General features: G+C 46.2%; 1 protein-coding gene and 1 long non-coding RNA gene across 2 annotated transcripts in view; one reads left to right on the top strand and one right to left on the bottom strand.

Moving 5' to 3' along the window:
* The window catches only part of LOC140912488 (acyl-CoA 6-desaturase), a 38683-nt gene extending 22175 nt beyond the window's left edge, over window positions 1-16508 (top strand). Inside the window, exons 6-12 of the mRNA XM_073346951.1 lie at window positions 1622-1682; window positions 2196-2272; window positions 2466-2563; window positions 5744-5840; window positions 8234-8313; window positions 9790-9915; window positions 11311-16508. Of these exons, the coding sequence (XP_073203052.1) occupies window positions 1622-1682; window positions 2196-2272; window positions 2466-2563; window positions 5744-5840; window positions 8234-8313; window positions 9790-9915; window positions 11311-11362 (591 nt within the window). The 3' untranslated portion in view covers window positions 11363-16508. The remainder of the gene's footprint in view (window positions 1-1621; window positions 1683-2195; window positions 2273-2465; window positions 2564-5743; window positions 5841-8233; window positions 8314-9789; window positions 9916-11310) is intronic.
* The window catches only part of LOC140912491 (uncharacterized), a 35937-nt gene extending 14724 nt beyond the window's left edge, over window positions 1-21213 (bottom strand). The window contains exon 1 of the long non-coding RNA XR_012159294.2: window positions 20530-21213. This is a non-coding gene — a long non-coding RNA (uncharacterized LOC140912491). The remainder of the gene's footprint in view (window positions 1-20529) is intronic.
* Window positions 21214-21808: the final 595 nt, after the last annotated feature.

The following is a 21808-nucleotide window of genomic DNA, read 5'->3' on the forward strand; positions in this document are numbered from 1 at the left end:
TCGGTTAACTATTCAGCCTTGTGGGGCTAAAAATAGTAGGGCAGATGTTCAGGCTCAGGCTAGAGCCGTGGGCTCGGGCTGGAGCCCAGGCTCCGAGACCTGGGTCTTGGCTTCAGCCCAAGTCCAAACATCTACACTGCTATATTTAGCCCCACAGCACAGGCTGCTCAAGTCCAAGTGAGTTGACTGAGCTCTGGGACTCTCTGCCACTGGATCTTTTTGCTGTGTAGACATATGATAAAGTACTTTAGTTGCAATTACAGCACCCTGGCCTCTCATTGATGTGAGAGCAGTGCCTAGAGGCAGAGACTGAAATCAGCCCTGCATTGTTCTAAGCCCTGTCCCGACCCTGAGGTGTATACAACCCAAATAGATAAGACAGACAAAGGGGAGGAGGAGAAAGGAAGAATTATCATCCCTGTTTTTCACATGAGGAACTGAAGCACAAGGAAATTAAATGACTGGATCGAGGTCACTCAGGAAAGCTGTGTAGAACTGAGAATTAGCCTGAGATCTCCTGAGTCCCACTCTAGTGCCTTACTCATTAGACCTTCCTTTCTCTTGCCTGAAGGATGGTTATGAGACTCGTGCATGTTTATTACAGCTGGTTGATATTTTTTCCTCAAAATATTTTATTTGGTGAAATGTGGCTTTTGACTAAAAATGTCACAGTACCTTTTCAGTGTGGCCACAATTTTCCATCTCTTTCATGAAAACTGGAAGCCAAAACCCAGCCATTTTTAGACAACTTGCATTTCAATGAGACTCAGGCTCCTAAGTGCCTATGTCACTTTTGAAAACAAAACTTAGGCTCCTAAGTCAGTTAGGCATTGCAACACTGAGGCCTAAAGGGGAAAGTCGATCTAAGCTACACAATTTGAGTTACGTGAATAGCGTAACTCAAATTGACGTAGCTTAGATCTACTTACTGCGGGGTCCACACTACGCTGTATAAACGGGAGACGCTCTCCCATCGACTCCCCTTCCTCTTCTCGATCTGGTGGCGTACTGGAGTCGACATCCAAGCGATTGGCGGTCATCGCCGCAGCATCGATCCCGTCTGTAGTGTAGACAAGCCCTGAGTGGAGCAACACCTTTAAAACTCTGGGCCTCAGTATATCTCCCTCAGTTCCCCCTTTGTAACAGGAGGATAATAGCATTTCCTACCTCATGGTACATGAAAGACTGAGAGGTGCTCAGGTACTTCGGTAACAGGGGCTAAATAAGTACTCAAGTTGAATGATTTTAAATGGGAACGTGCCTCTAGTGTAGACAGGGAAGTCATGATTAAACATATTAGCAGGGCAAGATCAACCCTGACAACAATCAGTTAACACATCTTAAAACATGACATATTCTCCTACTCTAGACATAGCCTTGGAGAAGGAAGTACTGTATGCTAAGACAGCTTTCTAAGGGCTTGCTCCCTGCTCCCTGTAAATGGTAAAACCCTCATTGCCTTCAGTAGGGTAGGATTAGGCCATAAATCCCCAGTTCTGACTAAAGAGAATTAACCAAATATAAAGAGGTGTCATTGAGAGTCTCCTCCTGTGGAGAGTTTTCTCATATCCATGGGTGTAACGAGCTGAGACAGTTCTCTGTCATTTATCTCCCCCTCCAGTATGGCAAGAAGAAGCTGAAATACCTACCTTACAACCACCAGCATGAGTACTTCTTCCTAGGTGAGTATGCCTGGGCCCCCTATGCTTCCCTATATGGTGAGATCAAGGGGATGCATCTTTACCTTGTGGCTCCCTTTTGCCTCAGCAGAGCGATTCTTCCTAACTAACCCCTCCCTATCCAGGACCCGCTATCCCTTTCACATCTTAACTGCAATAGAAGCCTGCACCTCAGTTCCTCCATAACATCATCATTGAGATCCATGGATCCTTACCACCACCAAAGAGGCTAAATAAAGTGAGACAAGTGACTAAATCTAGGCGGCATCCCCCAGTAGATAAACATGTCAGCAGAAGTCCTGGGCTTGCTCATTGTTAGTCTAGAATCTTCCATACCAGAAGGTGAGCAGGAGATGGAGGAAATACCTCCTCCCTTTGCTGAAAGACAGTAGCAGAGCTCTGGTTTCCCCATCACAAGCTCTTGCCTCAACTCGTATTTTCAGGTCCCCAGCATGTCTGTTCACCTCATGCTACACATCTGTCTCCCTCATCTGCTCTCTTTTGTTTGCCTTTCAGTTTTCCCACCTCTCCTCATCCCCGTGTACTTCCAAATGCAAATCATCATGACCATGATCAGACGCAGGTTCTGGGCGGTAAGTGAAAGCTTGTCTCTGCTCTGAGTGTCAAACTGTGTCTCACGTGGATGGTGAAGAGAACCTTATCTGGGGAGGGAGAGACGAGGCTTCTGTCCACTCTGTAAAGAGACCTGGCTTAAGGAGGGGTGTTGTTGGGGGTGAGGGGAGGGTAAGTTGCTTGTAATGCATAATCTCTTCTTTCTTTCCCTAGGACCTGGCCTGGGCCTTCAGTTATTACATGCGCTATTTCATCATGTACATCCCTTTCTATGGAGTTCTGGGATCCCTGTTTCTCCTCACCTTTGTCAGGTAGGAGACACTGCTCTCCCCTACCTCCAGACATGGGCCCCACCCATCCCACGTGATGAGCGATGTCAAGCTAACTCATCTATGCCATGACGTCCTCCCTTATTAATCAACATTCTCTCCACTCATTTACCCCAATCTGTGCTACATCCTACTGCCTTGACTAGCTTCTCTTGCCTCAATCTCCTCCAGAAGATTTGATTCTGGTGTTTAGTCTCTTTCATCATCAGGAAATCCTTAGTGGTGGTGATGGCATGTGGAGATGGGAAGCACCATTCCCTCCTTCCTTCCTCACTCATTCCCACCCATGTAAAGCTCCCACACTGGGTCTAAGTCACCTGAGGAATTTTGGATGTGGTTCCTTTCAGAGCCCCTCCCGAGTCAGCTGGAAAGTAACTCAGGAAAGAGGCAGGGAGCTCCCTCCCCTAGGAACTGAATGTGCTGCCTTCACATGATACCCAGCTCCTGCCAGCTCAGGGAGCGAGAAGTCAAATGCTGTCCCCCATTTGGATCCCCTGTATGTAGCATGCTTTGCTGGATGGCCCCTGACCCAAGCACTCACTTTTACACCCCAGTACAGAGACAGTACTATGAGTGACTGGACTGATGTTCCGACCATAGGATTGTATTGACATCTCCACCCTGGAAGCAGTGACTGTGATGGCTAGCTCATGCCCAAAGGCTGGCCTGAATTTAGATCCATTGTTAGGGTCCTTAGAAAAATAATGTTTTAAAAGAATTTTTGCAAATCTGTGTAAAAATCTTTAAACTGTAGGATCGGAATTCCACCTCCCATGTTATTTTAATGGCTCTGATCATGAGTTAGGAAAAATTCCCATTGATATCAGTGGGCTTTGGTTCAGGCCCTTAGAGAAGCATGAACTTCAAAAGATTTCATGAAGTCATGATAATCATCCATATGTTTAAAGGTTTAGCCAGCCTCTTTTGTGTCAAATCCAGTTGAAAATCTCACAGTGACAGACATTGTAGTTAGATTTCCAGTACTACTTTGTTTCCGTTGGATCACAAATGCAACAAGACCAGCTTTCCTCCCAGTAATGTGGTTAATGAAGCATCACAAAGCTTCCTTAAAATTGCTTATTTAAATTTAAGACAATAAGGAAAGAGTCCAAGGAGTTTTATAGAGCAAACCAGCATTCTAATCTGTTATGAAATCTCTCCCTAGCTGCTCTCTCATTGGTCAGGGAAGCCAGAATTCTTATACTGAGTTACCACTTCTATTCAGGCTGCAGATGCAAGCTCAGATAAAAGCATTTACTTTTGATGTGAGGCCAGGCACTTCTAGCCAGTAGGAGGAAGACAGCAAATTCAGATTGTTCTGATTAAGCTATTTGGCCCATATTACCCTTCAGTTGCTGGATTAAAACACCATGCGAAACAAATATGGTGTATAAAAACCCATCCAGGCCAACATCACAACCTTAGAAAAATTCTTGGATCTTTCTTCACATGCACCACGCGCGGGGGGGGGGGGGGACGACATAGCTCCACGCGCTGCCCCTCCCTGTAGGCACCACCCCCACAGCTCCCATTGGCGCCAGTTCCCTGTTCCCGGCCAATGGGAGCTGCGGGGGCGGTGCTTGCAGGCAGAAGCAGCGTGTGGAAACCCCTGCCCACCCCCACCTCCAAGGGCTGCAGGCCAGGAGTGTGTTGGCTGCTTCCAGGAGCAACGCAGGGCCAGGGCAGGCAAGGAGCGTGCCTTAGCTCTGCTGTGCTGCCGGACTTTTAGCAACTGGAGATCACGATCGACTGGCAGAGGCTCCAGGATCAACCAGTCAATTGCAGTCTACTGGTTTAGGATTTAGGACGGAAGAATCCCATGCACCGCTACAGGCTGAGGACTGACTGGCTAAGCAGCAGTTCTGCAGAAAAGGACTTGGGGATTACAGTGGATGAGAAGCTGGATATGAGTCAGCAGTGTGCCCTTGTTGCCAAGAAGGCTAATGGCATACTGGGCTGTATTAGTAGGGGCATTGCCAGCAGATCGAGGGAAGTGATTATTCCCCTCTATTCGGCACTGGTGAGGCCACATCTGGAGTATTTCATCCAGTTTTGGGTCCCCCACTACAGAAAGGATGTGGACAAATTGGAGAGAGTCCAGTGGAGGGCAACGAAAATGATCAGGGGGCTGGGGCACATGACTTACGAGGAGAGGCTGAGGGAACTGGGCTTGTTTAGTCTGCAGAAGAGAAGAGTGAGGGGGCATTTGATAGCAGCCTTCAACTACCTGAAGGGGGATTCCAAAGAGGATGGAGCTAGGCTGTTTTTACTGGTGGCAGATGACAGAACAAGGAGCAATGGTCTCAAGTTGCAATGGAGAAGGTCTAGGCTGGATATTAGGAAACACTATCTGACTAGGGTGGTGTTGAAGCACTGGAATGGGTTACCTAGGGAAGTGTTGGAATCTACATCCTTAGATGTTTTTAAGGCCTGGCTTGATAAAGCCTTGGCTGGAATGATTTAGTTGGGATTGGTCCTGCTTTGAGCAGAGGGGTGGACTAGATGATCTGAGGCTCTTCCAACCCTAATCTTCTATGATTCTATGGTTGGTGACCACTGGTCTATTCCATTCTTGATCTCTTTGCTAAGACTGACAACCAGAAACCTAGCAATGATTGGGGGAGGAGGGTGTTGTGAGGAGAACACGTGTCCACCAGGAAATTGAACAGATCAAAAAGGTTCATTCTGAGTGAGTGTTTCCAGGTCAGTTTTTATTTTATCCATACTGGTATCCCCGTATGTATCACAAACTAAGGGGTGAATCAAAGCTTGTAAAGGCAGGGTAGTGCAAAAGAGCAATCCCCCAGTGAGAATGCGAGATCAAGGGAGATAGCCACTAAGGGAAATACAGTTAGGTATCCTAATAATCATGTTAACGCCTAGACCTAAAATGGAGCCCCAACAGAGCAAGAAAAACCTACTGCAGAACTGATTCCTTCCATTGTCCAGAATCAGAAAGCTGCCTGCTCCCTCATCTTGGGAAATACTCCCCTAGTATCCTATGCCTCCTCTGTGTACAACATGGCTGCTGCCTGTACACCCCCTCTCCCCACTCCCTTTGTTATCACTGTTGGCCTTACCTGCACTGCCCTATATGAGGATGGCAAGCTGCACAGATTATAGCCTGATCTGCGCTGTGAATGTTTATGCTTCCTTTTGAAGGTTTCTGGAGAGTCACTGGTTTGTGTGGGTCACACAGATGAACCATATTCCAATGGAAATTGACTGTGAGAAGCACAGAGACTGGCTCAGCTCTCAGGTAATGGCTGGGATATTAATGTCCCATAATAGGTTAGAAATTCACTTGCCCTTCAGAGAACAGCTGGATTATCATTGACTACCTGTCCCCAACATTTAGTTTGAGCCCAGTTTAGCAGTTTTACAACATAATAGCCTGGGGTATCTGTCTAGGACCCTTTCCCCCCTTTCCCCATTCCCCCCCCTCCCCCCCAACTCTCTCCTATAGGGAGTAAGGCTGACTATGAGGAGATGGAATTCCAAATCTGTGTGCTGAATCTGTCCCCTGAATTGATACATTTTGAGGAGCTAATTAAAGCATTCCTCATTCAGGTCTGGGGAAGTGCAAGGCTCAAGGGGCTTCACAACAATCATCCTTCATAAAGTGCGTTGACACACAGGTGTGCAAATCAGAAGTAACTCCATGTAAGTCAATGGGCCAGATCCTCAGGTGTAAGTCAATTTAGTTTCTTTGACTTCAGTGGAGATATACAAGACCAGCTGAGGACCTGGCCCAATGTCTTTCTAACTTTTACTGTTCAGGAATAACGAATTCTGAACACATCATGTGAAAACCAATCATAGCAGCTGCAATGGCTCAAAATGCCTTCCACAGACTCACCAAACATATACACCCATATATATATACATACCATGCCTCCTACCTGCAGTGTTCTAAGACTAATTCAGCTCTTACGTGGCCTGCGTCTGCTCTCCATTACACTGGTGTAAATCAGAAAGACTTCCAATAACATCAGTAGGAAGTAACTGAGTTGAGTGCAGAATGCATCTCCTACATCAGGTTACAATATCTACTGTGGCCCGCAAGGGATAGCTTTCAAAGTCTGGCAGTCACCATCTCTCTACTGGGTCCTGATCCAGTAAACACTTAAGCATTTGCTTAACTTTAAGCATGTAAATAATCCCACTGTAGTCCACTACTCATGTGTATGAAGTGAAGCACATGCTTACCTGTTTTGTTGGATGGGGGATTTGGAGAAAGAGCAAATCTGACACTGATGTGGTTTTAAGCTGAGTTCTTTGGAAACACCTATTGCTCGTGCAGTCGTCATGCAGAATTCACTGCCACAGCTTAGCAAGGAAAAGAATGTAAGAGGATTTTAAGAAAGACTGTGTAATTGTATGCTCATGAATAACAATGGTAGCTATGCCAGCTAAGCAAATGTTCCCAGCTTGTTCAAACCTCATGCTTCAGGGTTCAGCTGATGATCTGTGTGCAGCTGGGAAGGGAACCTTCCACCCCCCACCTCCCACAAAGTCGTAGTATTACACAGCTGGCTAGATGTACAATGGCCTCTTGTTTTGCCTGGCTCGGAAGCATTGGGTATAGGCTCTGCTGAAGGCAGGATACCGACTAGATGAACCTGAGGCAGTATGACAACCCCTATGCTGCCTCACACGTGCAGTTCACTTTCCGAAACTTGAGAGAATCCCTGATCAAGCCTCTCTGGTGACAAAGACCTGGGTCTGATGCCTTGCAGCCTTCTCTCCTTCCTAGGCTAGTGGAGCCATGCAAGAGGATGTGGTTATTCCCAGGGGAGTTGGTCACTCTTCTTTTAGTGCTCCCAGCCCTCTCTGTCAATCTGCCTCTGGCTCAGAAGGGATGAACGTCTCAGGAGCAACTTGCGATTGGAGATAGGGAGGGACTATTATGATAACTAAAAGATAGGGATCTAAACAAGTGGGAACACCCTGACATCAGCCCTGTTATCATGAGGGATCACAGGACAACCTGCAATGTGGTTTTCTGCACACCTTGGACCAAAGAGCCATTTCCAAGATAGGCTGAGACTATGAACACCCTAGTAGTTTAACTGGCCTGGCACCATTAGCCTCTTTGCCAGTTACTGAGGTGGTCTTCCTGGTCTCTAGTCCCAGGGCGCATCAGGGGAACATACAGTAGGTCAGCAGTGACCAGATGGGATTGGTCTAGAGCAGTGGTTCCCAAACTTGTTCCACCGCTTGTGCAGGGAAAGCCCCTGGTGGGCCGGGCCAGTTTGTTTACATGCTGCATCCACAGGTTCGGCCGATCCCGGGTCCCAGTGGCCACGGTTCACTGCTCCAGGCCAATGGGAGCTGCTGGAATCGGCCAAACCTGCGGACGCAGCAGGTAAACAAACCGGCCTGGGCCACCAGGGGCTTTCCCTGCACAAGCGGTGAAACAAGTTTGGGAACCACTGGTCTAGAGAAGTATAGGGAATACAGCCAGTGCAGGAGAAGCTGCATGAGAGAATATTTCATCCAACAGCTTGGTAGTTCAGTAAAGGTGCACACGACTGCTTGGTCTGAAGTACCCCCTCTGCCTTCTGTAATATGCAGGAAGAAGAGCCCTATACCAATTGCTTTGAGGCCAAGGCTTCATTAAAATTCACTGTTGGCATCTTGTCTTTGCAGTTGGCAGCTACCTGTAATATCGAGCAGTCCTTTTTCAATGACTGGTTCACAGGGCACCTGAACTTCCAAATCGAGCACCAGTGAGTATGGGCCCAGGGGGGATGGGAAGGAATCTTATGGACACAACCAGGTCACTACCTGGCCAATCAGGGCAGGACTTAGGAAGGGGTGCAAGCATTATGGGGCGGCAGTGAGCAGAGAAGGAAACGAGACCTCAGGAACATCATGCATGAAATCAGAAGAAACAACTGCAGTCATCGTCTCATTTCACCACTAAACACAAATAACTTTCACCTGTTGCCACCAGCAAATTCCCCTTTCACCCTCACAATCTTAATTTAGAGTCTGATTCAGGACTCATTGATTAAAATGGCCATTAAATCAGGTCATTGGGCTCATTTGGTTTGGAGTGTTTCTACTCACTTCAGTAATTCCCTCTGCCTCTTCCCAGCCTCTGATTTATGTAGCTTTAGTGCAACTGCATAGGACTATCTGCAGTTCTAGGTACCCTAGTTCAGCAAAGATGTCAAAAGATAAGATCAATTATGCAAAATGCTGTCTATGACAATACAAAAACTAGAGGAGAGGTCATATGGAGTAAGACTGAAGAACCCGGAAGTTGACTTAGGGAATGAAAGAGAACTCAACAGAGCAGCAGAGGATAACAAGTTTCAGAGTAACAGCCGTGTTAGTCTGTATCCTCTAAAAGAAAAGGAGTACTTGTGGCACCTTAGAGACTAACCAATTTATTTGAGCATAAGCTTTCGTGAGCTACAGCTCACTTCATCGGATAGTGCATCCGATGAAGTGAGCTGTAGCTCACGAAAGCTTATGCTCAAATAAATTGGTTAGTCTCTAAGGTGCCACAAGTACTCCTTTTCTTTTAGAGGATAACAAGACCACAGATTCTTTATCTGTTTGTCTGGTCTATGAGCTTCCAGACAATTTAGCTTGTCAACAGACGATTAGTTGTTGTCCAAAGGGAATGCAACTCAAGTTGCAGTGGGGGAGGTCTAGGTTGGATATTAGGAAACACTATTTCACTAGGAGGGAGGTGAAGCACTGGAATGGGTTCCCCAGGGAGATGGTGGAATCGCCATCCCTAGAGGTTTTTAAGGCCTGGCTTGACAAAGCGTTGGCTGGGATGATTTAGTTGGTGTTGGTCCTGCTTTGAGCAGGGGGTTGGACTAGATGACCTCCTGAGGTCCCTTCCAACCCTGATATTCTATGATTCTATGACAGCAATCTCAGTAGATCAACTGAGGGTTCCTCACTCCTCATTTTTCTAACAGTCCCTGTTTTCTAACCTGATCTTTCATTCTTTCTAAGTACGTTTTTGTTCTGGGGCAAGACAGCAGGAATGGGAATCAATACATTCAATTTTCAAGAGCATTTCTTTAAAGCCTGGATTTCTCCCTCTCGCTCTTTTCTGTCTGCCTGTTTTGCTTGGAGAGAAGGAGGCAGTAATTAGCCCTAAGAGGAAGCAGAAAGAAGTGTCTGTTTCCAGGGGTCTGTCGCTAGGTTTTTCTCAGGCTCTCTCTACTTCTTTATTCAAGCCTGTTTCCCATGATGCCACGACACAATTACTGCAAGATTGCCCCACTGGTGAAGTCATTGTGCACCAAGTACGGAGTCCACTATGAAGAGAAATCTCTCGGCAAGGCATTCATAGACATCGTCGGGTAAGGGGCCTTAGTACTACTCACGGGAGGATGCAGCCTGTATTGCCAGTGCCCGCCTTCCAGTAACCTCTTGTCCGTTTTAATAGAAAAAAACCCCTCTGCTTCATAGGTACCTGTGCCGAGAGCAGTGGCATCAGCCCTGTAAACTGTTTGTTTGCTGTAGGAGTGATAATCTTTTTGCACCAATCTAAAAAGCGTCTGGATTTTTACTGTAGCAATGATATCGCTCCATTGACTTCAGTGGAGCAACAACAATTTCTGAGCCGGATCCCCAGTTGACATAATGTCATAGAGAAGAAAAGGACAAAGCTGTCTCAGAAACAGCAGGTTCCAACTCTCTAACCCACAGACTCCTTCCACCCTGGCCCTCAAACAAGGAGAAATCAGGAGTGACTTGCTCGATGATTACCAAGTCACCACTGAACTCCCCCAAGAGGTGTTCACCCCTTTCTAGCACCTTTCATACCATGCTATTCAGGTGGCTGGCCCTTTAAAGCAAGGAGCTACAGGCCTAAAGTAGCCATTTTGCACCTGACTATTGCAGACAGCAACTTCCTATTGCTCAGCTGACATTCCCGAAGAAGTGGCATCCTCAGGATAGGGGAAATAGGTGGACTTTAAGTCACTTTAAGACAAAAGGCCCCGATCTTGAGCCACACCAAGTCGTGTTTGTGCCCCTCCAGCAGTAGAGAGGGCACTTAAAAGCACACATATGCTCAGGATTTATGTGCTGAAGAAGCAGTGGTGGATTACTCCACCACTGCAGAATCCTCAGCTGGTGAAGAGTTAGCGTAACTGGTTCTGTACCACCTACTCCAAAGGGGGCCTGTTGGGGGTCGGAGGAGATGTGGAAACAACAGGCTTCAGTAACAGCCCCTAAGGAACCAATCTAAGCTGGCACAAGTTAGTGCAATCCTTAAAAGGATGGAAAAGTGACAACAAACCACCTTTGCTCTTCCCACCCCTTGCCCTCAGATGCATCAAGTACTGCTCTGCTGCACAGGGGGATTCTGCCAGATGTTTCTCAGGACAGTGGCCATGTGGCTATAACATACAAATTCTCTGAAACGATGAAACATGGGTGTTGCCTGAATTGTAACTAGAAGGAGTTCCTGCTGCAGAACATATTGACCTACTTTCAGTGTAATGCCCATGAAGTCTGTGGAGTTAATCTGATGGACACTACCTGAGATTGTGCCTATTGTGTTTTAAGTCAAGTTGTGTATGGAATGAGATAGGCAGCTCATCTCGCTTTATAGACCCAACATTCAGGAAGGAATATTGACCTCCTGAGGAATGATGGTTGGATTCAGAAGTGGGCAACTCCTTGCAGAATCTCTGTTCAGGCAGGCCTGTGAGTCCCGCTTCACTAATGCCTCTCTTCTCTTTCCATAGGTCCCTAAAGAAATCTGGAGATCTCTGGTTGGATGCCTACCTCCATAAATGAAACTGGATCATAGTGGGGAGGTGCGAGTGACGGGGGAGGGACCGTGTGGTTTTGTTTTTTTTCTGTCAGATTTCAGCCTATATCTGTGTGCACAGTTTGAGGGGAGTTTCCTGATTTGTGAAATGCTACTGGGGTGGGTGGGAGGTTCAAGAGACCTTTTTAAACCAGAGAGATTTTAAAAGTGTTTGGCCCAGTCTTCAGAAGATGAGTTAAAAGATCCATTTCATACCACCAGGCTGGAAATTGACCAAGCTGAGTAGGGTTTTCTGTTTTGGAGGTGGAGGGTGAGAGAGCGGGGTGGATAAACAGAAGAGCAATTTCTTCCCTCCCCTCCCTCTTCCTGAGCCATTCACTGCAGCCCTAGCCTCAACCCCCACACACAGGCACTAGATTCATAAACATGATCAGGCCAGCGTCAGAGAGCTTCTGCATCTGTTCCAATATTTACAATCCCAGAAACCCCCATCAGCTTGCACCCTTTTCCCCCTTCTGATGCCGGTGCAGAGGAGCAACAGCGCAGGATTGGATTGTGTTTAAAAACAAAAAACCCAAAAGCCTGTTTGATCACCCATGGAATGGCAAAGTCTCTTGGCTGTGCTGTCTGCTGCATCCTCCCTGGAGAATTGGGAGGCGCAGCTGTGAGCAGCAGGTGCTGCATTATTAGTCTGCCTGCCTCGCTCAGAGCCCTGCTGTGGCTTTGTCTCTCTCTCAGCCTCTTTCTCTCTCTGAGCATAGCGCTGCTTTCGTAAAGGCCATGGCACCGGTCCTACGCTGAACTCCCGCATTAGCTTCACTGGGACTCTACACAGGCGCAGGTATCCAACTGCATGGGCCTCTGTGCTGGATCAGACTGGGGGTGTTTTTACTGCTCACCCCTGTTCTCAGGGGTCTGCGACTCAGCTCTGGGCTGAAACAGCGAGAGGGATTTAACAATCACTTCATCAGGTTTGCTTTCCATGTGGCCCATTAACACTGCTAAGATGTCTGCTAACTAATGATAATATTGATATGTATAACAAATTGATCTGCCCATTGCAGATGCTTTATTGTGCTCCTCTATAGTTCACAGACTGCCTTGGGGGGTTGCAGCTACTTAACACAAATACAGCAGAGAACCAAGCTACTCTGGTTTCACATTTGGTGTGAAACTTTCCATAGAGCACTGAGAAATGTCTTAAATTGTCTAGACCTATTTTCTGTCTGATACACAGTTACCCAAGAACTATTAATGGCTCTAATGGAGGGTAGTTTGCAAAGTTCAGTTGGTTCCATGGCACAGGGCCCAATCCAAAGCCAATTGGTAGCAATAGAAAGTCTTCCATTGGCAGCAGTTGGCTTTACATTAGGCCCGGAGACTTTAATTTAATACAGTTGAAAGCAAGATAGATGTGACATTCCAGTAACGTTAAGGGCCAGGGTTTCTAAAAAAGGCCTCTAAACTTCTGCCCATCTCTCATTGCTTGTTCAAAACCCACATTTCCTTGTGCAAAATAGGTATTTAGTCATGCAGTTACCTAACAGCGAGTTTGTAAGCACATCATTAGGTCCCAATCACACAACTGCATCCCCCCAGGCAGATCCTATCACCCAGATGGTGCCCTACTAAAATCAACAGGGCTCTGCCTGCCTGGAGGCAACTGCAGGACTGGGGCTTGACACTTGAGAAAGTTTAACCCACTTTAGAAAATGCCTCCCTGAAGATCAGATTTTACTGCACTAAAGCCAGAAAATTCATAGCGGAGATTGTAATTTAACCAATTCACTGATGCCTGAAGTTTGTAGGAGACTCTAAATATTTGGGTGATTTTACACACCCTGTTGATTGCAATACTTAAATATCACCACAGGTGGTTAGAATGAAGTTTTATTGTCCTGGTGTGTTTCAGTTTCAACCAGACCTTGAACACCTTTTATATTGCAGTCCCTAGGGTTCCAATATCTAATAGCATAATTAATAGTATCCTTCTGTATTTTGTAGTCTTTTTGAACAAGGTAGTAATGAGTTAGCATGGGATTGTGGAAAACACCATTGAAACTGCCTTAATCTCAGTCTCCTTCTGATTCAATGAATGTATCTCACATTCTCTGCTCCAGCAGGGATGAGCACAAACTTACTGCAGCACCTGCTTTGCAGTCTTCCAAATAGGCAGCTCACTTTTCGAGAAGGTTCAGGTTGTTTGCTCCTCCAGTTCTTGTTTCCAAAACAAACTCTGAGTTTGGCTGCTGCTTCCTCTGGGCTCTGGCCCCTTTCTCTTTGCTGTCTGTCTTGTTGGAATGTTGTCCATTTGCATGGTAAACGTCCAGAGGAACCTCAGGAGAGGGGTGGCCCAACAGACCCATCCCAAACCAGTAGCCTTATTCCAGTCATGTGCTTTTGTAGTTGTCATTGATCATCTTACAGGAGGGACTTGTGTTTTATTAAAAGAATAATGCAATTCCGGTAGGGCACCCTGCATTGCCAATGCTTGGGAGACGGCAGCTATCACTACTGACAGCTACAGAACCTCAGAACATTCTAGAAGAGCAATGGAGCAGGGCACCATGCAGAAGGAAGGGCCAGTCCTGAAGCAGAACAATTGTTTCATTTGTCCTGAGCAACCACAAACAAAATCATAAAGGGAACAAGTAGGGACAGGCAAGAGCCTGATATTGGCTCTTCCCCCTCACCCAGGCGAGCTGGGTGCTTTAGATCAAACTATAGAAACATTCTTATTCATGGAAAACTCTGAGTCACTAAGACCTGCAAAATAAAAACAATGCCATTTTATAATTGGGAGAAATTTGAGTGGCATACTGTTATGTCTACTGGAAGATGAAAGTCCTCTCTCTACAGAGGATCAAGTCACTGACACCACCATAACTTGCAGTTGTGTTTATCTTACTTTATGTAGTAATGTAACCCGTGCCTGCTGAGTCTGGTGCTCTGTCCCCCTCTAGTGGCAGCTAGAGCACCTAGAGATTAATGAGTCTGCTACAGCATTGGCTAAGAGGCATGTGGTTTTTAGCTCATGCAATACAGGTTCATGCATTTAACGCCATAGGTCCCAGGTTCAATGCTGACAACTGGGGTCTGTCAGTGTTACCCTAACATGCAAACCAAATTCTCTCATGAAAACTGTATGTGTTGGGAACAATGTCAGCTGTCTCTGTATTTTGCCTCTGGGGCCAGTCCCACTTAGTCAACTTCCCAAATGAGCAGTGCTCTTCTCAAAACTTCCCTCTTCACTGGAACTGAGGCCTCTCTTCTCTCCCTCCCTCCAACTCCAGAGAGTCTTTTATTCAGACAAAGGTGTGTCCAGATGCAGCAATTCGATAGAGTGACAAGGTGTCCGTGCATACGTTGAAGTAAGTCAGACTGAGCCCTGGTGTAAAGGGATGAATCAGGCTCACTGTATTCAGAGAGATGAAAAAACTTTCATGATGAAATTTGAAATTCTAGTCAGCTAGCCTGAAAGGTGCAGAGCAGTTTGCAACCCAGGGCAGCAGAGAGAGATCCTGGCTTTATTGAAGGCTTTGGAATGAAAGCCAAGAACCACTGAAGTGGCCTTGCATGGCTTTGGTCCCAAACAAGCCTAAACTCAGCAATTTTAGCTGAATTCGACTTTGTGTATGTAGGTTTGAACTTGACACTCAAAGTGAAATTCAGGGGTGCAAACGTGGAAACTTAAAACCTAGTTTGCCCAAATCCCCAGAGAACAGCAATCAACGAGTTCCCCTCCCAGAGCGAGCAGGGAAAAATCTATAACGTTTTTTCTCTTTTGATTATTTATTGCTTTTGAATGAGATACAAGCACACAACAAACGCTCGGACATGCAGGGAGCCTGTTGGGGCTTTCAAGAAACAAGCCTGAGCCACACCACGGGTGACTTGGCTTTTGGCAGCACGCAGGCCATTTCCAGAGGCTGTGGGTTGGAGATAAGCAGCTTGTTTCAAACAGGACAATTGAACGGGTAGACATGGGGGGACAATCTTTGCGTCCCTCCAGTTAGCAAGTGGGGTGGGGGTGGAATGTTGAGGTTAGAAGGTTCCTTGGCAGTTGGGATTGGCAGTTGGAAGGGGAAGGAGTGACCTACTGAAAGGGGGCAGGAGCCCTGGGCGGGGAGATGGGGAGTATGGGTGGGTAGGGGCATGTCGTAGGGAGCTGGGGGACGTGTGAGGGGAACAGGGTCAGAGATGTGAGCATGAGGAAGAAAAATCAGCAGGGGAAAGAGAGGATGAGGAGAGAAAGGAACAAGGCTGAGATCAACTGTCCCACATTTCTCTCTCATGGCATTGTTACCTGACCAGATAATGGCCTCAAGGCTGGATTGTGGCTAGCCCTGCATGGGTGCATGAGGAGGGAGGACACCAGCTCAACAAGCGCTCCCTTTCACAAGGAAGGAGAAGGCTCACTCTCAATCCTTGATCTCCCTGAGTAAAGACTGGACGCGTGTAATGTAAGCAGTAATACTAGACAACCCAAAGAGTTGGGTTTTGGACCCATCCTACTCCCACCTAGTTAGCAGAACAGGGCCAGTGCGGGGGAAGGGAAAGAAAACACACACTGCACCCTTTAAAGGGGTGTTCCAGTTCTCTCTGAACTCTGTGATTCCCTAGCACTCTGGGAGACATGCTGGGTGAGCCAGCTAGGAAATCTCTGAAAAGCTGTGGGCTAGATCCTCAGGGGGTGTAAATCTGTGTCACTCCATTGCCGTCAATAGATCTGTTCCAGTTTGCACCCGCTGGGGATCTGGCCCTCCAAGTAAATCCTGACAATAATAGTCAGTTGTGGTGAGGGGTAAAAAAGGGTCAGGGGACCTACTGCTGAGGATTCGTGTACCATGCATTAGGGGACTCAGCCTCATAACACCATCCACACACATCAATAGAAGTCTATGTCAAAATGCCTCCTTTCTGTAACAAGCTGCTATACATCAGTCATGGCCTCTTCCAACAGATACTTTTCTAAAAGCCACCCTACCAGAGCCCTGAAATTTAGAGTGTGTCTAGAGGTAGTTTGAAAAAAAAAAAAAAGCAGCAATTCAAAAATCTTCATAGAAAAGCTCCTGACTGTATCCTTCTTCAGTAAATATTTCAGTAAATCAAAGGAACTATTTTTTCTAGTGTATCTACTTCTCAATAAATTCATAACTGTTGACTATAAAACCGTTTAACGTGATTTATTCACTCACATTCAACATCATTGCTGTCCATAGCGAAACCTGTTGATGTATATGCTTCTTGGGCAGCTGCAGATGTACAAACACACTGAAGACATGCAACAAGGAGGAGCTATCTAACCTAATTAGGGCATTTTTAGGACACCCATCGCTATATTTTCTGAACACCAGGGCAGCACACCATTCCTTATGTCTGGAGTTGGGTCAAGGATGTGGGTTTAAATCCAGTACTTGCTGGGTTTGGGGTGGGATTTAAGGTTTGTTTACCCAGGGGGTAATGCACACTATGGGGTGTGATTTCTAAAGCACTGTGTTGCATGTTAATTGATCTGTATATACCCTGCTGGTGCACATTAAAGTTTCCCCAGTGTGCTTTTACATAATGCTCTTTCAGCATAACTTGTATAGACTTGTATGATTTAAGGCTGAATCTGGTATATGGTTCAGGATCCGTTTTGTTAGTGCTGTTCTTGTTGACTGCTTCCAATTCCAAAACACAGCTGAAGCAGCTTTTTCCCATTTTGAATTCCCACACCAGACCCCCAAGCCATAAGAACAGCTGAGGTCCAGACCCGCCTGGGCCTCAGAGGGATTAGGATTTAAAGTTCCAGTTGTGGCCTGTCTGCTTATTACAAATGACCACTTTCTAACTAGCCATATTTAGCAGACATGACTTTTGTGAATGTCTCTGAGAAACCCTCTGTGTTTTATGATTGCCCCAACCTCTCACTTTGTGGGGATGGGTTCGTGTGGCAACTATTTAAGCCATTGAAAATAGACATCTCAGCATGCCTTTGTATTGGAGGGTGTAAACCTTGAAGAGCAGGAGAGTTCCTTCATCTGTGAATGAACTTGGAGCCACAAAATATTCTTATGCTCCTAATACAGAAGAAACTATGACAGTCCCTGTCGACAGCCACTCCAGCCCTGCAACAGTCTCTTCTTCCTGTGATTCGGCCCTCCAGGTGAGCCACATTGTACTGCCACCATTTTGAGTCCAATGTTCTTATACAATGTCTTTGGACCTGACTCTGGCCCCCACAATTCTCACACCCTTCTCTCAGGGATCTCAGTCATCCTTTCTCAGGGGCTTCATGCTGCATTACCAGTGGCTGGTAGGGGAACCCAGCCCTCCCACTGCACTGGGTTCCAGGGCAGACCATCAAGGTTCACTGCCAAACTCCTTGCTGCCACCTTCCTGGACTTCTTCCTACCAACAGATCTCTCCTACAGCCCCTCTAAGTTCACCCTTCTTTCAGGGCCAGGACTCAAAGGTCTCTTCCCTGAACTCCCCCAATAAACCTCAAACCAAAAGTATAAACTTAAACCAATGTCTTCCCTCCTCAGGCTTGACCTTTCATACCCCTTTTCCTCTTGCTCTGTTCCTCCACTGAACATGTCGCAAGGCTCTCTTCCTGGAAGCCCAGACCCTGCTCTTTTATCACCACCAGATCCTGTTCCATCCCAAGTGGCTGCTCTGGCCTCCTGCTAGATTTTGCTACAAAAGAGAGGATCCCAGGGTCAACTCTCCCCCTAGGAAAACAGTTCTGTCCGTGTCAAAAGCTTGATCCTGCACCACTGAAGTCAATGGGACTTTTGCCACCCACTTCAATAAGAGCAGGATCACACCTGTAGACAGCAGCATGATGTGGTGATTCAGAGTTCTCACCATGGAACCTCAGGAAGTCTTCCTGCAGTCTTGTTTTGGAATGCAGCTCCACTATGTTTGGGCTTCTTTTGGGTTGGGGGAGGTGGTCCCTGCATGTAAACTTCCTGAAGGCGGCCCAATCTGAGGCACTTGCTTGAATAGTTTCTAGGCTGGCTGTGGACAAAGAGGTGATGTCACAGAAGCAACCTTTTGCTCAAATCTCTGCTTTCATCACAAAGCAAACTGGAGATTGTGTGCAGCTCCCACAGGACACAATCCTGGGAGGTGCTTCCCTCCCTTGAAATTAATGGGAAGTGAAGATTCTCAACCAGGATCGGGACCATAAGGACAATGATGAACGGGTCAGGTAGGAAGGAGGTTATTGAAGAGAAAGCTCCTGTTTGCACACATCATTTACTGTACATTTTCTCTTTGCACAAATCTACCAGAGACATGATTGGTTGGTAGATTGCAACAAACCTTGGTGCCAAATCTGTCCACATATCTATTCAAGGGACACCATCATAGGACCTAACCACATCAGCCACACCATTAGGGGCTCGTTCACCTGCACAACTACCAATGTGATATATGCCATCATGTGCCAGCAACGCCCCTCTGCCATGTACATTGGCCAAACAGGACAGTCTCTATGCAAAAGAATAAATGGACACAAATCTGACATCAGGAATCATAACATTCAAAAATCAGTAGGAGAACACTTCAACCTCTCTGGTCACTCAATAACAGACCTCAAAGTGGCAATTCTTCAACAAAAAGACTTCAAAAACAGACTCCAAAGTGAAACTGCAGAACTGGAATTAATTTGCAAACTGAACACCATCAGATTAGGCCTGAATAAAGACTGGGAGTGGTTGGGTCATTACAAAACCTAAACTTAATTTCCCCCTACTGTTACTCACATGTTTCTGTCAACTGTCTGTAATGGGCCACTCTCATTACCACTTCAAAAGTTATTTTTCCTCCCTTGGTATCCTGCTGTTAAGTGAATTGTCTCATTAGACTGACTTAATACTTGGTAGGCAACTCCCATCCTTGCGTGTATTTATACCTGCTCCTGTATTTTCCATTCCATGCATCTGATGAAGTGGACTCTAGACTATGAAAGCTTATGCCCAAATAAATTTGTTAGTCTCTAAGGTGCCACAAGGACTCCTCATTGTTTTTATCATGAGTATGGTTATCATGTTACCAATGTTGACAGCAAGGAATGCCTCAGAGAATTTCTGCATGGTAAATTCACTGTTATTCCCCATCTTGCTGCATTCTGCAGGGTGAGAAATCTACTGGTATTGAGTGAAACTGCACTGCTAATTTATATTGTTTTGTTTTTAAATATATGGGCAGCTCCACAGGGGCTATAAATTCGGTTTAGTCCTTTGAAGTTAATAGAGAAACTGATTTACACCAGCTGAGAATTTGGCTCATAAAATACTTTATGTATAATTAAATATATCATTTTGATTAGAGGAAAAAGGGAGGAATGTTCTTATAAATTTCTCAAAGATTTATAAGAAGAGAAAAATGGCCTTGTTCACAACTCCACAAATCACAAAGGGTATAAATAATAAACAATGTCAAAACTGTTCATTTATCTTGTTTATCCCTATCACGTTTGACAAAAAAAAGTCATTCAGTTATTGTAACATATAAAATCTAATATAAAAAGAAGATAACTAAAATAATCAACTGTACACAAATAGATAATCACTATGGTCAGTTACGTACAAGCAAGAGAGAGGGGGTGTATTTTTGAAAATTAAGTACTTTGGTTAACAAAAATGCATCTGTGCTAATTTGATTGCCCAAGTTCTCAGAAAAAAAATGAAAGACTTTCCTCTGGACTCTTGCACTTGAATTCATCTCTATGTAACCCTTCTGCCCGTCAGAGTTGGCAGCAACAAGGGCCGGGTTCAATATCTAGGGGTTCCATTCCAATAACACAATGCAAACCGGCTCGAGCCCCCACCCAGTGACCTGGGACAAATATATACCACCCCCGCTGGGCGCCTCCAAGAGGCAATACTTCCCCTCTCGCAAGCACATAGTCTGAGTGTAGCAAAAAGTCTTTTAATAACAGAGAGAAACAATGTGGCATTATGTTGGGGAAACACCACCAACCGGATTCATAACACAACCCATGAGCAAAAACAACCCCACCCCAGGCAAATTGGGGCATGCCCTTTTCCCTTTGGTTCTTGAGTCCAGCAACCCCAAAAGTCCAATGCCCCAAAAGTCTCTGTCCCTGGTCAGGGCAGCCCCAGAGTTCGAAAGTTTATCGGCGGAGCTTTACCTCCCAACCTGGGTGGAAATGGGACGGGGGTAAGAGGCACCTTACGTGATCTGAAGCTGACCGCCCCATAGCTCCATAGCGGCGCTCCGCTCCGCTCCACCAGCCGCCCCACAAAACTCCTTCGCGCAGCTGCACTCCGCTCCACCAGCCGCCCCACGAACTCCTTCACTCAGCTGCGCTCCGCTCCGCCAGCCGCCCCACGAACTCCTTCGCTCAGCTCCACGGCCCACAAGCAGCTCCTGCCATCCACACACTGCTCCGTGTCGAACTGCTTCGCCAGCCGGCCCGCAAACTGCTCCACAATATATCTTCAGGCTCCCCCACTACTTAACACAACACTCAGTGATTTCAGCGCTTAGGTGAATTCAGCTTATAATAGGGGAGCCCCAGTGCTGGTGCACTGTCAGCCCAAAGTGAGCTCAGCAGCCTGTAACTAGACTTCTAATGAAATCAAAATTAGCTCTGATATTCCACAGTGGAGAGAGGAGGAAGTGCAATTAGCATGTAAGGCCCTCACCAAGGGGCCCATGCCACCAAGTATTAATACTTGTCCCCAGCCTCTCTCCATTCACACAGTTTTGGAACCCATGACCCTTGCCTAGCGAGTGCTACTTAGATGATGGTGAATCCCTCCATCGTAACAAAAGGCCACGTACAGTTCCAAGCACAGTTCCCATAATCAGGGTAATAACAATTTATTCTTCCTGCCCCAATAACAGAGACACTGGGGATCCCACAGCAGCCAAAGTGACCATTTGGGCAGCTATGGTCTCATTCTAGGCGTGGTGGGTGTGCCTATGCAAATGAGATCGGCCCCTGAAATTCTTTTCCACAACTTGCCACACCTCACCACCAGATGTCAGGGTGGAGCTCATCCTGACACTGCTTACATCTATGCCAAGCACAAGCATGAGAAATTTCAATCCTGAACTGTTTTCCAAAGCTATAACTACTGGAAATGGGAACTGAGAACGCAAGCCCCATGTCAAGCATAGCTGTAAGGAAAATAGCAATTGAATAAGTGCATTCTGGCAAAAATAGACACAAATAAGCAAATGGGCCAGCAAAGAAAATGCAGAAAGACCAACATATCTGGGATTCCATTCCATATCATACATGCCAGATCTGATGTTTTAAAACAAAATGGGTTTGTTTTTCAAATTATTTTGGTGTTGAACCAATGGCTCTGGGTCTGGAACTCTGATTTTTCATTGAACAAGTACCGCATAGGCATCAATAATGGAAGATCCAACCACAACACTAACATGCTTCAACCTTTAACCCATTCAGTCCTTGTGTTGTAGCAACCAGGCAAGGTACTAAC

Source organism: Lepidochelys kempii, chromosome 6, assembly GCF_965140285.1.
Source record: "Lepidochelys kempii isolate rLepKem1 chromosome 6, rLepKem1.hap1, whole genome shotgun sequence".
Classification (NCBI taxonomy): Eukaryota; Metazoa; Chordata; order Testudines; family Cheloniidae; genus Lepidochelys; species Lepidochelys kempii.